Genomic DNA, 18,881 nt, shown 5'->3' with positions numbered 1-18,881 from the left:
GAGAGCCGTCTCAAAGGATTTTTACCTAGGATATGAATCAGGCCTGGGTATTTTAAGGATTTTCTATTTCTGTGCTTTAGCTGACTATTTGGTTCATAAGACCCTGTTCACCCAGTCTTCCCTGCTTCCCCCACCACGTGCGCACATACACACATGTGTTAGACACACACACACACACACCTGGTTGATTGAGACTAGGAACTAAGCAGGAAGGTAATGTCAAACATTTCCACACATTATCTAAAATGTAGTTCATCAGTTTCGGGGTGGGAGGAGAGTGCTTTCTAAAATGTGTTAATGGGAAATTCATTTTTCCTTGTCTTCTGTGAGGGTATGGTAGTGGTGATTTCTTTTTTAATCTGCCACCCCTTTGCACCCATTTCAGTTCTTTCTTCCTGCTCTTAACTGATGAACTCTCTGTCTTTATTCTTTGTAAGAACTAAAGATTTTTGAGTTGCTTTTTCATTTTTCTACAGTCCCCAAATTGGGCTTTGATGGAGAAGATATTTCTAGTTTGGAGAGAAGATAAAATTCAGATAAAGATCATATATTTTTATAAGGCTTTTACATTTGTAAAACATTTTCAATCAGCCAATGGTGTTTGTTTAGTGTCCACTCTCTCAAACCAAATAAATGTTATTTCCTTTCTCTTAAATTCTGCCAAAAAAGATAACACATAGTTTGTGCCCACATGTTGCTGCTAATAGGGCCAATGAGTGAAAGAAACCAGTAACAAATTCTGAGACCCTACAAAGGTTCACAGATCTAGAAAGGGCTGGGAACAGGATTGTGATGCATATCACTACAGATCCTCCTTTGCTGTTTTGTGAATTTTTTGGTTTGGTTTGGTTTTTCACTAAGGCCCAAACTTACCATTGGTGGCCCTGGCTATTAATTTCACTGGAAAGATAGGGCAACAGGACTCATAACAATACAGTACAGTTGGAGGTTTGATGGAATGTCTGCTATGTGTCAGCTACAGTGCTAGGCATATTATGTATATCATCTCACTGAAGCTTTATACCAGTTAGGCATGATAAGTAGCATTGTCGCCATTTTACAGACGAGAAAGGCAAAGCTCGGAGTCAGTTTTCCATTGGTGGGGTTAGGTCTCTGTGACTGTAAAGCCTATGGACTTTGTCACCTTACTGCTCTTCCTCTGTCAAATGAGGGCAAAGATAATATCAGCTATGGGTGTGTTTTAGCTTCTTGGCTGCTAAAACAAATATCACGCAGTGGGTTGCCTTAACAACAGGAATTTATTGGCTCACAATTTCAGAGTCTAGGAGGTTTGCTTCTTCCCAGAGTCAGTGTCTTCTGGCTGTCCAGCAGTCTTTGGAGTTCTTGGCTTTTGTAACCCATGGCAATGCACATGGAAATTTCTTCTTCTTTCTCCTCTGGGTTCTGTTAACTCCCTGCTTCTTCTACCCCCTTGGCTTCTCTCTATATATGACTTTCATTCTGCTTATAAAGGATTCTGGATTAAAACCTGGAATTAAAACCCAACCTGATTCATTGCACAAACACAGGATTTATAATGATTATATGGATGCTTTATTTAACTATGCCTATGGTTAAGCTAATTAAGATATCCATGTTTGATGGTTCTCAGTGTCTTGTTTGTTTTCTTAAAAGAAATTAACAACAACAGCAACAACAAAAAAACCCAACTTGATTCAGTTGGGCCACATCTTAACTGAAGTCACATCTTGAAGAGATTCTTACAATGGGTCCCCACTCACCAGAATGAAGACCAAGACTGAGAACATCTCCAAACTGGGACACAAAATTCAATCCACCACAGGGTGGTCAAAGGAGAGGAAGATGACAATGGGCACGGGTTCTCAGAGCAAGTGCCAAAGAAGAGTAAGCCACAAATATGGCCTTGAACTTGTTAGAGATTAGACCATAGGAAACCTGTACATGCAGAGGAAGCAGCTAAAGCCACGCTTCAGAGAGATCTTCAAGAGATAGTGAATAGAACAATGAGGACTACTCATAGGGTTAATGTTGGTTCCCTCTTTGTGTTAATGAAGTAACTGAAGATCAGAGAAGCTAAGTAATTTATCCAAGGTCACAGCTAATAAGTGGTGGAGCTGGGAGTTAAACCCAAGTCTGTAAGACTCCAAAGCCCATGTTCCTTCTACTTTGCTAAAAAAATAACTTGACCTAACCCAGAAGGAGGGTTGACAATTTGCAGACTTCCTATGGCATTGATGACTTGAAAATCATTGTTTATCTTGCTGAGGTCAGGTACATGTTCACTCAGTGACTCTCTTCCCCCCTACTTCAATTTCTTGCTGATTTATTAGTTTGTTTTTCTGTTTGGCCCTTGTTTTGTAGTTGGATGTCCTGGTAAGACATAAGGCCCCTTAAACACAAAGTAGACACACCAGATTAGAGTAATTATTCTAATTCCTGTGGCTGCTAATGTCTCCTCACAAACATCTTGAATCAGATTAAATCATTTTATTGGTGGTATAAGCATAAAGTTTGTACTTAATAATCCCTGTATTTGTCCTTTATGTTGGTTTTCAAAGGCTTTTTTTTATCTTCAGTTCTTCCTTTCTCTCTCGACGTATCCAATATAGGTAATGCTTATATTACCTTACAGATGAAGTCAGTGAAGCCCAAGAAGACTTGGGTCAAGAGCACTTGGCTTCTTATTTTCCTTGTTCTTTCTTCTTCCCTTTTTTCTTTTCTTTGCTTGTTTCCCTTCCTTCTGCATCTTTTTTGCTGTCTTATTCATTGATATGCCACTTTGATCCAAAAAGGATTTGAATTAGCTTATACGATTATATGAAAAAGAGCTCAAGTTAAAATAGCCATAGATTTTAAGAAACAGAATAGAGAGAATATGGGCAGAGACTGGTAAAAGAAGACCAGAAGGGATAATAATAAGTTAAAATATGGCCAAGTCCCTTGGATGAGAAGAAGCAGACCTGCAACCAACTGACCTTCCCTGAGTTTTCTTAATATCAAGGAAAAATGAATAGTGACACCTTGGTCACTCTCAAGTGATAACCAAGATTCAAGAGCCTCCCTCCCCTTCTCACCACACCCACTATCCCTTTAGTCTGGATACACATACCTCTGATTGTGGAGACAGTTGCCAGCTATCTTAAAAGTTGGGATATGAAACGTGAAATCACATACGTAGAATTTTCCTTTTCTCCCATAAACTTAAATTTCTTATCTGGACCTAGGTTGGATTGATTGACTTGCTTTTTATGGCCAGAGCAGAAAGTAATACAGAGAAGCTGCCTGGGTGGAGTCCCTTGTTTTCATTAACATAGAATGTAAAGTAGGCAATATGCTGAAAATGTGTTCTGAAGTGGGCCTTCCTTGCCTACTGCTCCAAACTGAGAAATTTTTGGCTTCTGAGTCTGTTCTGTCTGCCTCCTCTCCTTAAACTCCAGGGTTGGGCATATAGGAACTGTAGTCCTCTGCTTCATTCTTCTTATGATGGTATCTACAGTAAGATCAGCTAGTTCCCCTTCATCTAGAACCGTGAGCTAGACAACAAACAGGAAACTTGAATGTCACACTCATTCCCTGGTCCTGGCCCTGGAATCTGAAACTAGTCCTCAACTGCCTTTTCTCTTCCTAATGCCCCTTACCAGTCAGTGGAGCATTCCCAATGAGACAAACCACCCTGTAAGTCTAAAAGAGAGTGCACTGCCCAAGAACGTCCCTGTTCCTGGCTACCACCAACACACACACATCCCCTAACATTTCTTGGACAAAAATGCCAGACACAGTCATTGAACTCACCAGAAGTGAGACAGACTTCAAGGTACTGCCTACCCACCTAATAACTGCACATGTGGCCTTGTGTAAGTCACTTAATCCCCTTGGGGCCTCCATTTCCTCAATATACAGTAGAGAAGATAAATACTCACCCTACCACCTTTGGTTGGTACTTGTGAGTTCAAACAAAGCACACACCTTGATAGCACTTTGTAAACTGAAGCACCCTATCCATGGGAGGGGTCCCTCCTGTTTTATAACATCTTCACTTTTCTCACCTAAGGTCCTGCATCTGGGGCCAAGAGATGAGTGAAGGGGGAGGGGAGGGGGAAGCAGAAGTCTGTTCCTGTTTCAGTACTGGTTTTATGTAATTCTAAGCAGGGAGTAGGAGGGAGAGTATAGGAAGTCAGGAGAATGGAATAAGAACTTAAATTTATTAAGCATTTTCTAGGTGCCCGTCCAGACAGACTTTTTAGCTCATTCATACTGACCACAACCCCAAGAGCTAGGGTTTAGTGGCCCTGTTCTTTGCATGAGGAAACCTAGGCTCATGGAATTTAAAGTGGCTGACCAGAGGTCACACAGCTGAGAAGTGGCCAAGTGGCTTGCATACCTGTCTGTCTGACCACATGCCACTACCTTTTGGAACAGGAGACCTTCACAGAGAGGACTCCCTGTGTTCTTGTCATTTCATCCTGAGGTGTGTATGTGACTGTGTAGGATGTATTCCAGTAAGCCTCAGAAATAGTTGCAGAAATAATGAATACCAGTTTTAGTGGTTCTGAAAGACTGTAAATGAGTCTTTAGCCCAATATTTGAAAATGTCAGGAGGATCATTTCTGAGATTGGTCTGAAAATCAGGCCACTTTTTATGAGTGGCAAACATGATAAAATGGAAGGATCCACCAAGTTCTCCATTTAGCTCTAGCTGTGGGACTATGAATGGATCAAGCCATTCTGTGCCTCAGTTTGCTGTGTTGGGGTTAATAATACTGGCTCTTCTCATCTTACTAGATGTTGTAAGATCAGATGCACTAATGTGTCAATAAGTTTCTGAGGTGTGCTACAACAATTTAGGATACTACTGTGATCACTTAGAAGATGGACCATTATAAGTGATGGATTTATAAGAGTAAAATAAATACTAAACCTCCTGTGATAAGCTAGCTTTGCTTTCTCCTCTGCCTTCCAGATGTTTTGTTTGGTTATCGACGTCCATCTCAACAAAAGCTGATTAACTCTCTCAGACATCAGTGTCTAACTCTTATTAATGCTCAAGCTGATCAAATTACAATGCTACAGATCCTACTTGTGCTGTTAATATTAGATTTTGGATTCCGGTCTATAATGAATAATTTTTCCTCCATGCATTGGAAAAATTGGTTAGCAGAGTTCATAAGAAAGTTTAATTAGCAGGCTGTTTGTGAAAATAGCGGTTGTGAGTCATCGTTCAGAATGAACTAACATTTCTCAGCATTGAATTTGTTCTTCTGTTTCTTAAGCAGCCCATAAGATTCTGTGTTTGGGAAGCTGGTGTCTGTGTGCTACCCACTTGAACTGCACCATGTAATAAACTAATGACAAAAACTGCATATCTTAAAAACCAGAGAAGAAAAGGAGGTATAGGGTGATTGGGTATTTTTATATGTGTGTCTGTATCTCCGAGGAGAATACTATGTGGCCTGCTATTATCCAGCACTGTGCTAGGCAATATAGCATAGTGATTAAAAGATAGATTGCCTGTGTTTGTATCCCAGCTTCACCACTTACTAGCTGTGTAACCTTAAGCAGGTTCTTACCATCTCTGTGCTTCAGTTTTCTCATTTATAAAATAAATATTGGTAAGATTATTGTGAACATTAATAGATGTAAAACACTTAAAACAGTACCTGGTATATAGTAATATAATTCTTACAACAGTCCTATAATGTGTGTTAGTAGTCACACAGCTTCTACATGGCAGAGCAAAATTGAACCCAAATTTGTTTGATCTCATAGCCTGTATTTCTATCTGCCGTATTAACTTGCCTCCCAGAGTTATATACCTGGCTAGTTAAGTTTAGATACTGTTGGTGTTGGTGCCTGTCTGTGTATACCTAAAAGCATGTGCTCCTGTTTTCCTTGGGTCTTCCTTGTAAAAGTCCTTGCGCTTATTGCATTCTGACTACTAATGACATACAGTAAAGTTAGAATTAAACTTATACAACTTGTACCAGAAATGTGTCTTCAGGTATCTGACCCCTCCCCACTTTGCATCTCTGTCCTGTGTCTATAAAAGCAAGCTGTCTTCTGAGAAACTGAATTGTAGATTTTCACAGTGAAAAGAAACCTTAGAAATATTCTCAGTTTGGTTCCCTTGTTTTCTGCTAGGCCCTTTCTTATTTCAGGAGCTGTAATTCAGCTTGGGGACCAAAGATGCTTTAATAGGTAATGTATTTTTTAAAGGGGTTCTGTGACCTACTGAGTTTGGGAAACTGAAATGAACCAAATTAAAAAGGGGTTTCTTTTTATGGGTGCTTCTCTGTGTCTATGCTAACATACATTTAAAGTTTACCCCCTTTTAAGATTACCAGGTAACTTTTTTCTCTCCAGCATTTTGTGGACTAAACTTCTTGAGCCAGGAGGGTAGAATGGAGCTCCATTATGCTTATTTTTGGGGTGTAGGGAAGGAGACAATTTGGGAAAGTTCCTACCTATGACCTCTTGGTTTTTCTAAACAATTGGGGTCCTCTCTTGTACGTGGATGAATACATGACGGCCCCAGTGTCCTGAGAAAGATTCATCTGCTGCTTGGAGGAGCAGAAAATGGTGCCATGTGGCTCCATCTCTTTAGCACCAGTACAGTTCCATTATATAGTAGGCATTTATGTTGAAAATTATTGACTACTGAACATGTTCTGAGCATGATTCAAATCATGGATTCATTTGGTTTTCTGATTGTCAGGGTGACATCTATTTCTCATTACCTAGAAGAGCTGAGCTATTAGAAGCTGTTTATATATATGTTTTTTCTCACATCTATTCCTAGGTACAATTGCTAAAAAAAAAACCAAAAAATGGCTTTTCTCCTCAGTTCCTACCCTACAGACACATTTTTGCGTGAGTTACTCTGTTATTTTGTCCTTGGACTTTTTTTGTGGGAACGAGGGCTAGGTGTTGCCTTATTTCTTATCCTGTAGGCTGAATGGTGATGAAAAGAGAAAACATGGTTTTGCTTCTTGTTTCGTTTCTTCCTCATGGGTGTGAGGAATTCCTTTCTTTTTTAACTTTTGTTGCAACCGAACTGAGCTGTCAGACCACTGACATATGAAATCATGTTCTGATACTTTACTATCATCAGTGAACTCCCATACACTTGGGACTGGGCTATTCTCTAAATCTCACACAGCTATTAGTGGTAGGTCCAAGGCTAGAGAACCCCAACCTGATATTTCAGAAATGACGCACCGACAAAGGTTTCCAAAGTCTTCAAGCTAACATTTGGCATCCTGACTGATCTCTGAACAGATGAGTTATTTATCTTGTTTCCTTCATCAAAAGCCATAAATTTTCTTTGATTTCAAATGGTTAGTTTTAGTAATGTTATGTTCAGTTAATATTTATGAGGCATCTATTTTTACCATACTGTCTCATATAACTTATCTCAGACAATCTAAATCCCAACATGATATCAGGAGCCTCCACATGCCTTTTGTGAGAATGGTTTCTGGTGGGAGTTTTGAAAGCTATTGTTTTAGTGTTAAATACAGCAGTTCCTTTCACCCACAGACAGTCTCCTTTTGCCCCAAGACTAATTACAGTGTAATTAGTATTAACCTGATAATTTTTTCAAACTCTTCTTCTTTGTTGCTCAACCCTTATCATTAACATCTGCTATATTTCTGGAATCACCTGTTGGTTTGCATCCACTCTGGGTAAAAAGTCTTGTCAACTTGACAACCTTTGTTTCATGGGAGAGTAATCTAACCAAGAACGATGAATTCTACTTCATTTTTCTGGCTATCTGGGAATTTGCCAAAATCCTCCTCTTTTTGTTTCAACCCTTGTTAAAAATATTTTTAAATGTGTGACTATTCTTCTATGTCTTGTAAGAATATTCTGAACATAATTTAATTTAGCATTGTTTCGATTAAGAATCTTTCATTGGCCCAGGGTTATCAGTTTGAACATTCCTTCTTTTTTGTATGATAAATGCCGAAGGTGAGATAGTTGTCACTGAGGCTTCTGTTGTCCCCTTCTATTTTTTTCTCCCTTTCAGTTTATTATTTCTTAATCAAATTACTTGATACTAGTGCTTCATCTTACAAATCGCCTTTCTTTCCTCAACAGACAGAAGAAAAATAGGGTTCAGCTTAGTTCGATTTTTCATTTATTGAGGTTTATTATTGAAATGTATATTTGAAGACCTGTCATTTTGAGCAAGTTATTTTATAGGACAAACCAAAAGGGAGGGGGGAAAACCTCCTTTGAGAATTGGTTGGCTTTCTTTATTGAATAGTGTAGCTTTTTAGCTGGTCCTTCCTGCCTTGGGAACTGCTGGAAATCATTGTATATACTCTGTGTATTTCCCTGTGCTTCAGATCTGTAGCAGAGGCATCATTTTGCATCTGTTTGAGCAGGTTCTTTGGTCTCCTTTCTGAAATCAGGGAACTCTGTTAAAAGCCTGTGTGGGCTTAGGGTCCAGGTGGACTTGTCTTGGGGTCTGAGACCTCAATGCATGAATTTACTTGATTCTAAATGAGAGTGATAACACCTACCTTGTAGGATTATTTTAGGGAACAAATGAGATGATAAATGTAAAATGCTCAGTACAGAGCTCATAGTAGGCACTCAAAAAATAACTTTTACTACTATTCATTCATTTGTTGAATTCATTCATTCAACATAGATTATTGAAAGTCTACTTACTATATACTACTATTAGTAAAACCTACAGCCCTGCCTTTAAGGAACTTAGAATTAATTGAGAAATATACTCAGTTGAGCAAGCATATATGGAATATCTGCTGTAGGCCATACACTTTGCTTGCTGCCGTCTTGATGCCCCATGAGTCCTCAACCTCTGTGAATTACATCTACCTACGAAATCAGAATGTAGCCTCTGAAAATAACCAAGGATTGGCAAAAGGTAATTTTAAATACTCAGGGAATTCAAAATAAGAAAGACTGCTGAGTCCTATCTTTTCCAGTAGTGTTGCACATTAGTCACAGCTCAGGTATCACATCTTCCAGAAAGCTCTCTGTCCTTCCCTCTATCACAACACTTACCACACTCTACTATCATTATAGATTCAAAGTTATGACTTTCCTAATACATCATGAACTCTTTCCTTCTTCCCTGATCCTCAGTTTCTTCATCTGTAAAAGAAGGGACTTCAAGATTATCATAAAGTCATTTCCAAGACTGTCATTCTGTCATGCACCAGCTTGATAGGCATAACCCAACTGGGAAGTTGGATACTTTGGAGTATATATTGAAATTAAATAGAAAGAATAAAGAGTTGGGAGACAGTTCTAAAAAACCCAGGCTCTCTTAAAGTTTTATGCAAAACTTTAAAAGTTGTGCTGAGTAAGGTCAGGTGTTTAGCTTGCAAATGAACACATAGTCAAGAAACCGTGGCACAGCAGAAAAATGCATGGGCTCTGGAGTGAGATGGGTCTAGCTACTGAGATTCAGATTTACCTCTAGCTCCAAGATCCATTCTTTCCATTGTTTCTTATCATACGGTAAACAAATGATCTCGGCCTTTAATGTGCATTGGAATCTCTTTGAGGATCTCACTGAAATGCTGATTCTGATTCTCTAGGTCTGAGATGGAGTCTGCCGATCTGCATTTCTGACAAGTTCCCAGATGATGCCAAAGTTGGTAGTCCAGGAACCACCCTTTAAGTGGCAGAGTTGTAAAACATAAATATTTTGAGGCAATTTGTGAACTACCAGAAAGAAAATAAATCCTCTAACTAGCTGATTTAATAACACTGAGTTTGCCAAACGGACCAATACTGTAAATCCCCACTGGGGTGGGTTGAGAGAGGGTAGAACCAGCCTGTTCTGGATGTCTCAGGACATCCCCAGTCAGTCTTTGGAAGCAGAAAGGACCCCAGTGCAGGGTGAGTGCATCCTCCTGCATACTTGCCCTATGCCAGTCAGTCTGCTTGGGTACTTGAAGAGGGGCAAGCCTGTGGAGAGAGCATGAGGTGGGAAGTCACACACATTGGATTCATTCAAATCCTAGTCCTAGGGGCCTACTAGCTGGTTAACTTTGAGCAGGTTATTGTACATTTCTTAGTCTCAGTTTCTTCATCTGCAAAGTGGGCCTGATGATACCCATTTCACAACAGATGAAATGAGGTAACATTAATAGGCCACTTGGCACAGTGCCTGGAGCAGAATACACCCTGAATAAATCATAGTTGCTATTATTTCACATTAGTGTAGTTAATCCTCACAGTGATCCTTTGATTGTGAGGATTAAGGGATCATCCCTATTTTTCACATTAAAGGAACAGACTCGCAAAGCTTAAATGACTTAACCAAGGTTATATAGCAAGTAGGGTTTTGAGCCACACTCATGTATATTTGCAGTTATAGCCACAAATTTCTGTGACCCTGTGTTGGGTTGTTCAAGTAGATTTCTAGGCCACTAACAGCAGAGAAGGGCATTTCAGGACTGGCTGAGAGTCTTGGGATTCAGAGTTGGCTGTGGTTAACCCAGTGTATGGATTACAGCCATGCAGGTGATCTTGAGGTGCTGGGGATTTTATCATGTGCTTTTGAGAACAGGATTTCACTCTGAGCTAGGGATTCTAACATCCAAAAAAATTCCTTACTCAGAAGTTTTTATCAGCAGCAGCTACCCATCTGGCCACCCTCAGGAGCTTTGCAGATATGGTAAATAATTGTTAGAGAATGATGGTTTTTGAAGAGAGAAAGAGCAAGGTGTACAGGTTGGCAGTGCAGGAACACTAAGCTTCCTTCCAGCCAGCCCAGTTAGGGAACAGCTTCTCTGCTGCTCTGACTGGCCATTAGGATGTCATGAGCAGAAATAGTCCCTAAGGGCCCAAAGGCCAGGGAAAACCACTTTTTTTCTGGAATGACTTGGAAATGAATGTTTACAATCAACTGTAAACTCAAAATGTTCTGAGTTCAAATACAGTAAAAATGCTTAATACAAACTACTGTAAATAATTTACTTTTTTTAAAAGATAATTCAAAAAAGCCTCTTTGAGGTATTTCAGGGCCTTAAAATAGTTGTCAAGAAAATGTTAGTTCAAATGGTGTAGCTGTGGTTATGGAAAAAGGCACTTCATTTGGAGTCAAAAGATCTAGACCTGTGTGTGCAAGGGTAGTTCAGTGGTAGAATTTTCTCGCCTACCATGCTGGAGATGCAGGTTCAATCCCAGGTCCATGTACTTTCCCCAAAACAAAACAGACAAGCAAAATAAACAAACAAAAAACAGACAAACAAAAATTCAACAAATGGTGCTTCAATAATGGGATGCTCACATGGAAAAACAATGAAATGTGATCCTGCCATATAGCACACAAAAATAATAATAATAATAATAGATATAGACCAAGGGTCAGCAAACTATGGCCCAAAAGCCAAAAACGGCCTACTGCCTGTTCTTCTGAATAAAATTTTATTGAAACACAGCCACACGCATTTGCTTATGTATTGTCTATGACTGCTTTCACACTATAATGACATAATTAAGTACTTGTGACAGAGACCACTTCACCCACCAGCCTAAACTATTTACTCTTTTGCTCTTTACAGAGAAAGTTTGCAGACCCCTGATCTAGGCTAAGATCCAACTTTGTGACCTTGAGCAAGTTACTTACTCTCTTTGAGCTTCAGTTTCTACATCTGTAAAATGGTGATTATCTCTCACACATGATTGTTTTGAGAAAACAATGGAATAGAATGGGTAGGAAAGCACTTTGTAAACTCAGAATCTTTGTGGAAAGGTGGGCAGGGTGGTTTTGATTGTTCACCCTCTGTGCTGGAGGAAAACTCACCCAGGACATTCTTTGTATCATCCGCTTGCTCTGTTCTGTTCTCCCTTTCTCACAAATGTGAAATGAATTTCCCAGGAACCCCCTCCTCACCGCTTCTTCCCCAAAACATTCAAAACATTCTGGTTCTATGCTTTCAGAAATGAAGCATTAGTATAAATGTCCGCATCCATTCCTACACTTAATATAAAACATTTGTTGAGTACCTGCTGTGTGCGAGGATGAAAACTTTTGTTAGCCAATTCTTGTGAAGAGAAGTTTTTGGCTTCTAAGGGGAAAAGTCAGATATACAAGTTATTATAACAGAGTAGAGATGTTGCCATGTCATAGTAGGAGGACACATTGTGTGTTTGTGCGTGTGTATTGTATACAGACAGAAATACTCAGGTTCAGATTGAAGAACAGCTTGTTAAAAACAAGAACCAGTTTAATCCAAAAAACCTGTTGTGCTTTAAAATGTAGCCATTATGCATAACAGTTTTCCCTTGAAAAATACATTCTGAATTATAAGTTTCCATACTAAACTGCCAAGAATGCACTTTCTGCCCATTCATGGTTACTGGGACCCATCATCAATGCCTGCTGTATGGGACTATTAGGGGGTGATCAAAAGTAAGGTTTTAGGTCACCTGGCCTCAAGCAGCCAGGTATTCATTGTAGTTTCTAAATCTGAGAGACAGTGTTCATTTCATAACAGCTTTATTTTTCAATAAAGATGATTGAATAAGCATAACTTTTGGTGATTTGATTTTTTTATTTGTTCAACTTGTCATCAAATAAAATCACAAATGGGTAATGAAAATAAAGTTTGTTTTCATTTTCTGTCTGAAAATACTATTCCCATATTTGTATGGTCAAATCTTTGCTGCTGATGATGAAGAGAGAAGATGTAACTATTAGGAGGGGAGAATGAACAAGAAGAAAAGGACCTTATTTATTTCTGGAATGCGGATACATAGATACTTAATCTAGTCTCCAGACTGGGTCCCCCAGGCCCTCCAAACATGGCAGCTCTCTTGGTCCCCATGTAAATAGTGTTGGTATTCTTTGTGAATGTGTTTCATCTGTATTTTCTATATACATTTAAATACATTCTGCAAATCCAAAACCCATCACCAATACACAACCACCAAAATTAGAAAAGAAAATTTTTCCTCATTTTACTCTTCTCCTACTACTGAGAAAAGTTTCTAAAAGAAATGAGACTTAAATGAGAAGATTTAATCCCCTTGAGTGTTTTTAAAGAGAATGTTTAGAATCACACAGCATTTTTTATTAGACTTGGCTGGACCTCTACAGTGACAAGGAGCACTTAAAGAACGCCTGTTCGTGAACTACACTAACCACAGATAGTTCCATTATGCTGCCAGTTTATCTCATATCTTTCAATTCACAGGCAGGTTTTTCCACCTCTGTCCTCCTCTTGTTCAATGCTGTGTTCTGTTTTAGAGTTTGCAGTTCATTACTTACTTTATATCAAGGAGAATTTCCAGTCTTTGTTCCCACTTCCTCTCTGAAATTATGTTTGTCTGGTTTTTAGTCTTCCTAAAAGTACCCTCATTCTTGATGTTAAATGTGGACTCTCTCTAAACCTAGAGCAGGTGGTAACAACACAATTGTGCTAATTACAGCCAGGTACTAAGGTGATGGTAGGTTTGGGACTGATAAAGGCGGGGCCGGGGCTTGATATGACACATCTTGCTGGGCAGGAGTCCTTTCCCTCTCTTGACCTTCAGAGCCTTCCTAGGACTTTAAACCATTTTCCTTTGTGGGTGTAGGCGTTTTGTGGGTTGCTCCTAAAGCAAAGGTCTGAAACAAAGATGAAATACAGAAAGTAAAAACTATAGCTACTATATATATTTTAAATTTCCATAAATATGTGATCAATTTTAGAAAGAAGCATAGTATATTAGGGAACATGTGCCACTGGGTAAGCATGATAAATTTCTCCAAATATATTCTGTCAGGATGATGAATCAGAAACTATTTCAATACAAGTTAGCTCTAATGCTTATTAAGTGGTGAGTGTTTTGTTTTTGTTTTTTCCTATTTTCATTGTAATTTTACACAAACTAAATTGGGCTGGATAGATTGACCATCTGACCACCTTCCTAGCACTTATATACAAGGTTTATTATTGAGATAATTACTTTTAAAATGCCCTTTGGTGCATGACTATTTAAAAGAAGTGATTATAAAAATATTTTAGTACAGCAGTTAAGGCTTCTCTTATATACAAGGCAACTATGATAAATTTGCATGGTGAAAATGGATTTAATTAAATAACTTTAGTTGAGCTTGATGAGGTGGAGCCAAATTTAGGATTAATGATATTTGTAACCAATGAAATTAGTCTCATATTTTTATATTTGCAAAATGAAGTTTTTTGGAACATGTGGCAGGGTCTTGTAATTCACACATACCTCACACACTCTTTCTCACGCATAAACACACCAACTCACATAGCACACATACACAGTGAAATGGAAAGACAAGGGTCCCAGCATCTGAACTGTGTGCAACAGTCTCTCCTTCATTTGCTAATTCTGCCTGGTGAAGGATATGAAGGCATATCCAGGAAAGTTTGCCCCTGTCTTTCCTAGTCTGACCCTGTTCTTCCAAAACACAAAAGAATATCCTAATGGAGGGTGTTGTCATTTTTAATTTTCCATTTGGGGAACAAACAACATTGAACTACCTCCTGATTCTCTTTGCTTCTATCCTGTAAAGGATAATAAAGTCACCCATTTTCTGATCCAGAACCCGACTTGTTTTCCCAGGTTCCCTCCTACAACCAACACAAACACAGACATTTACCAGCAAAACAGAAGCTGTTAGAAAGATTTTTTGGCTGCTGAAATGGGCTCCTGTCACCAGGACATGGCAGGTTTTTTGCTGTATTGTCTCCCAGCCCTGGCCCAAGTACTCCAAAGAGAGCTTTATGTAATCAGTCTTTCCTGACATGTGACGTCCTGTCATTTTCCTCCCCTTCGGCTCTGCTGCCACCCACAAATCAATAACATTGCCTAGGAAGTTCAAGCTGGTTTTTGCAGCCACCCCAAGCTCTGTTTCTTAAAGGGTATGTCAGAAAATGTAAAGTTTCCTAATGATATTTCTGGGCTGATGACACATGGCAGAGCTGATGGACTATTTATAATCAGTGGCACGATCGCAAGCACATTATTTTTATTTCAGTTAGGGGGGAGTCCTGTCACTTGCTACCTCTCTTTGCAGACAAGTTGATGCCATCTCCACCTAAAGTAGCTAAATCCTCTTTGCAGAATGCATTTGCACTCTCCCCTTTGTGTTAGGAAGCTCCCCAGTTCTTTCCAATAGAAACCCTTTTTTTGGATTGTTCTTCGTGGGGTGGGGTGGGGGGAGTGGGATGATGAGGGCAAAGAATGATTTGTAACAACTGCTTAAAATTCTGGCCATGCCCACATCCTTCACTATAAATGTCTCCAGTTCTTGCTGCTCAGATCCTGCTACAATCCTCTGAATGTGGGCATGGCTGGCATGATTGAGGCAACAGACACAACTCTTGTGTCCAGTGCTTGCCTAAAATAAGTCCTGAGCAGAGGTAGCATAGCCACCTTTTGTTAAGTACCTGCTATGTTCTAAGCACTGTACTAGGTCTACATACAATATCTCATTTAACCCTTTCAAACCTGTCTGAGGTAATTGCTGTTATCTCCAGAACAGAAATGCTGGGGGTGGGAGGGGAGCAGGAGATTAAATAATTGCTCTCTAAAGTTACACAGCTCATAAGGAAAACCTCAGGACTACAGTTCAAGTCTGTCCTAAAAAATTGCATCTAATGTCTTTCCACTACCCTGTCCTGCCTCCTCTTGATGATGTGAACACTTGTGTCTGTCTGGTGTGGAAGCAGGGGCATTTCCTGTTCCCAGCTGGGGTGGCTCCTGTGAGTTAGGAGGCAGTCCAGAGTAAGAGGTGGAAGAATTGGAAACCTCTTGTCCTTGGGAGTAAGCCCTGGTGTTGTGAAAGAAACTGATGTACTCACCAGAATGGGAAGTATTAACCTCTGTAAAGACACTGAGTTCTTTCTGTCTCTCTGTCTCTGTCTCTGTCTCTCTTTTCTTATGTTTCCACAGGACAGAGTTTAGGGTATGGATTTGTTAACTATATTGATCCAAAGGATGCAGAGAAAGCCATCAACACTTTAAATGGACTCCGACTCCAGACCAAAACCATAAAGGTAAGAAGTGCTGTGCCAGCTCTTGATTCAGGAGGCACCAGTTAAATTTCATCCCTTTGATCTAATAAATACAGGCTGTGCAGGAAGTGGTGTTCTTTTTTTTTTTTTTTCAAAGAACATTTACCGTTCACCTGTAGTAAGTGGGGGACACAGACCAATAGAAAATAGTGAGAGAAGGCTCTAAAAGCTATGGGACCTCCAATCTAAGGCAGATGGGGGTGTCAGGAGTGACTAACTCACCAAGAAAGCCTGTGATCCTGAGTCTGCACAGATGGCCAGAACCGAGCCAAGGGAAGAAATTGAGGCAGGGAAGCTATTCCAGGCAGGGGTAAAAGAACATTGGAAGCCGTGAAAATGTAAGAAAACATTGAAAAAGGGCAACAACATATAGAATAATGTGACCTAAGTTTGTGTGGGGAGGTGGTAGTCAATGGCCAAGTGAGGAGGAACTTGGGCTTTATCTGAAGATGAGAAGAATGCTCCTAACCAAGATTCTAAAAGAAAAGATTAGTTATAGCAAATGCACTTTTGTAATAGGGCACAGGTACTAAAAAATCCATGGGAGTATAGTAAAGGAACAACAGAAAAAGTAACATTCCAGCAACCTGAAAATAACCAGACCAGCTGATAATATCTCAGGAGGGGCTGCTTTAAGTTAAAAAAAAAAAAAAAGAAAAGAAAAACTGTTACCCTGAGCCCTCTCCACCAGACGGAGGTTTCTGTGGCTGGAGTCGCGCTCTCAGTTCAGACTTCCCTTCCTGGGAGTCCTTTGGGAGGTGGTGCTATTTGCTCCGAGGCCCCCTTGGGGGGCCTGTGGTGTTCTCCTGGATGAAACCTGTCTCTTCCTCAGCCTCCCTTCACCTTCTTCCCCCACCTCCAGGCAGCGTCCTGTTTGGGGGCAGCTGCCAGCCGATTAATGAGTCCCATCCTTCATAGCCTATTAAACCGCGGGGTAGTGTCTCCTGGGTGCTCTTATCCTCCCGACAGCAGGTCTGACGCAAAGTAGGACAAAAGAGAAACCTCTCCCAGAATGGAAATCTATAGATGGCACCAGTTCTCAGTATCTGAAAACACAAAATCAGAACTTTTTAGTCCAACAAGGCTACTTTTCCAGCATCCAGACTGACAGGGGAGACCACTGATTGAAGATAATTCTAGCTGGTAGATAATCAGACCAAAAACAAAACAAAGCCTTCTCTTTGGGGAATATAGTATGTGATTATCTTTCTTTTTAAAAAAAAAACAAAGCAGCTGTACTTTTGCCATTGAGTTTAGCTTATTTCTAAAGATGATCATGTACCAGTCCATAGTACACAGAGTCCCCAAAATGCAGACTGCCTCAGCCTCAGCTTAGAATGAATTCCTGTGAGTTTTCTAAAGGGGAAATAATCAAGAGTTGTTTAATTATGGGATAGTCCTCTGAGAGGCAGGAGGATTAATTTCTTTCAAAGGAAAAACATAGCTATTTTCGTGCTTTAAGTAAAGATGGGATGATCATGTCACCTGACTCTTTGATGAGGCCACCAGGTTGAGAGCTGTATTTGTGAGTTTGATTGATTTTTCCATGTGATCCAGTTCAGCATTAGAATGTCAGATGCTTAGTTTTCCCTTGATGGCACCCTGACCTTGAAATAAGTAAGGTACTTTCTTTCCTTTTACAGTTTCCTTGAAATCAAACTCTTCCCAGAGGGGCTGAAGATCAAATCAGCAACCATCCATTCTGCTTAATATTTTTTATTTTTTATGTTTTAAAGATTCCATGAAGCCCTTGGGGTTTCCCCAAAAACCAAGTGGACCCTGCTTCTCTGGCCTCATAATGTACATCCTGGCCCATCATTCCATCAGAAGCAAGGTTTTGTCTAAGGGTATCTTAGAGACAAGGAACATTGATTATTCTTTCTCTGTCTGCTTCCTTCGTCTATATCCCTTTCCCCATCCCCTCACCCAACCTGCACTTGGCCCGCATCAAAATGCTGCCAACACATTTGCACCCAGCAGTAACGTGGGCTTCTGAGACACTGTAGGATTCAAATGCATGATGCTACGGCTGAATCAATAATTTCTATTCTCTACTACAAATGAAAATTTAATGTGCAAACGGGATTTCAGGCCTTTCATTAAAGCAGCTTATTTGCCATACTAAAAATTAAGTTTGAGTGATAGGTTCCTTTATTAACTTTGCTTCTCTTTCCTAAAGGGACACAGTGTTTAAGGTAAAAATCATATTAAAGGAGGGAAAAAAGCAAACCACTTTCGTGTGCTGTTAATAGTCTCATCATTTATTCATTTTTTTAAATTGCTTTTTTGCCTTTCAGGCCACTGTTTACTTTTTCTGCTTCAGTTTGCTTTGATAAGTGACATGAGATTTATCTCTTTGCTCTTACTCCCATGAAAGAATAGATAACTCGTCTGTCTGGAAAAAACAAGTATCTTCTTTGAAAGTATGCATTATAGAGATTTCCCTGGAACCGTGGTCGCAAACTTTTTCAGTTTATCCCTCCTTCCAGCATTTCTGGAATAGTTCCGGAGTGCTGTGTACAAAACACACTACTGTAAATGTGAAATATTTAAACGAAATAGATGCAGGCCAACCAAGAGTTAATTCCTTAGTTGTGAAGGTTAATGATTAACAGCTACATTCAGAGAAAGTTATGGAATATCCTGACGGAGTGGTGGAGACTTGGGTGAGCTGGAGGGAGCAATAAAGAGGGCAGCTATTCTCTGAACTCTAATTTAAGTGTACAAACACTTTGTTTTGCTGGTTGGCAGTGAATGCCTAAAGGAAAATGGAGGATCCAGAGCATGCAACCTGGTGCTGCTGATAGAGGATACCCACGTGTGATGGTGCCTTGTCAGCAGATGTTCATATTACTGAGATGTAAGGTGACGATAAAG

At 39.8% G+C, this 18,881-nt stretch overlaps 1 protein-coding gene across 4 annotated transcripts in view; it reads left to right on the top strand.

Moving 5' to 3' along the window:
* Nucleotides 1–18,881, top strand: part of ELAVL4 (ELAV like RNA binding protein 4) — a 145,970-nt gene that overhangs the window by 106,060 nt on the left and 21,029 nt on the right. For all 4 annotated transcript variants that reach the window (XM_077149712.1, XM_077149714.1, XM_077149713.1 and 1 more), the window contains exon 3: nucleotides 15,883–15,986. In XM_077149712.1, the coding sequence (XP_077005827.1) occupies nucleotides 15,883–15,986 (104 nt within the window). The remainder of the gene's footprint in view (nucleotides 1–15,882; nucleotides 15,987–18,881) is intronic.

Source organism: Tamandua tetradactyla, chromosome 2, assembly GCF_023851605.1.
Source record: "Tamandua tetradactyla isolate mTamTet1 chromosome 2, mTamTet1.pri, whole genome shotgun sequence".
Classification (NCBI taxonomy): Eukaryota; Metazoa; Chordata; class Mammalia; order Pilosa; family Myrmecophagidae; genus Tamandua; species Tamandua tetradactyla.
This window is presented reverse-complemented; position numbering and strand designations above follow the sequence as displayed.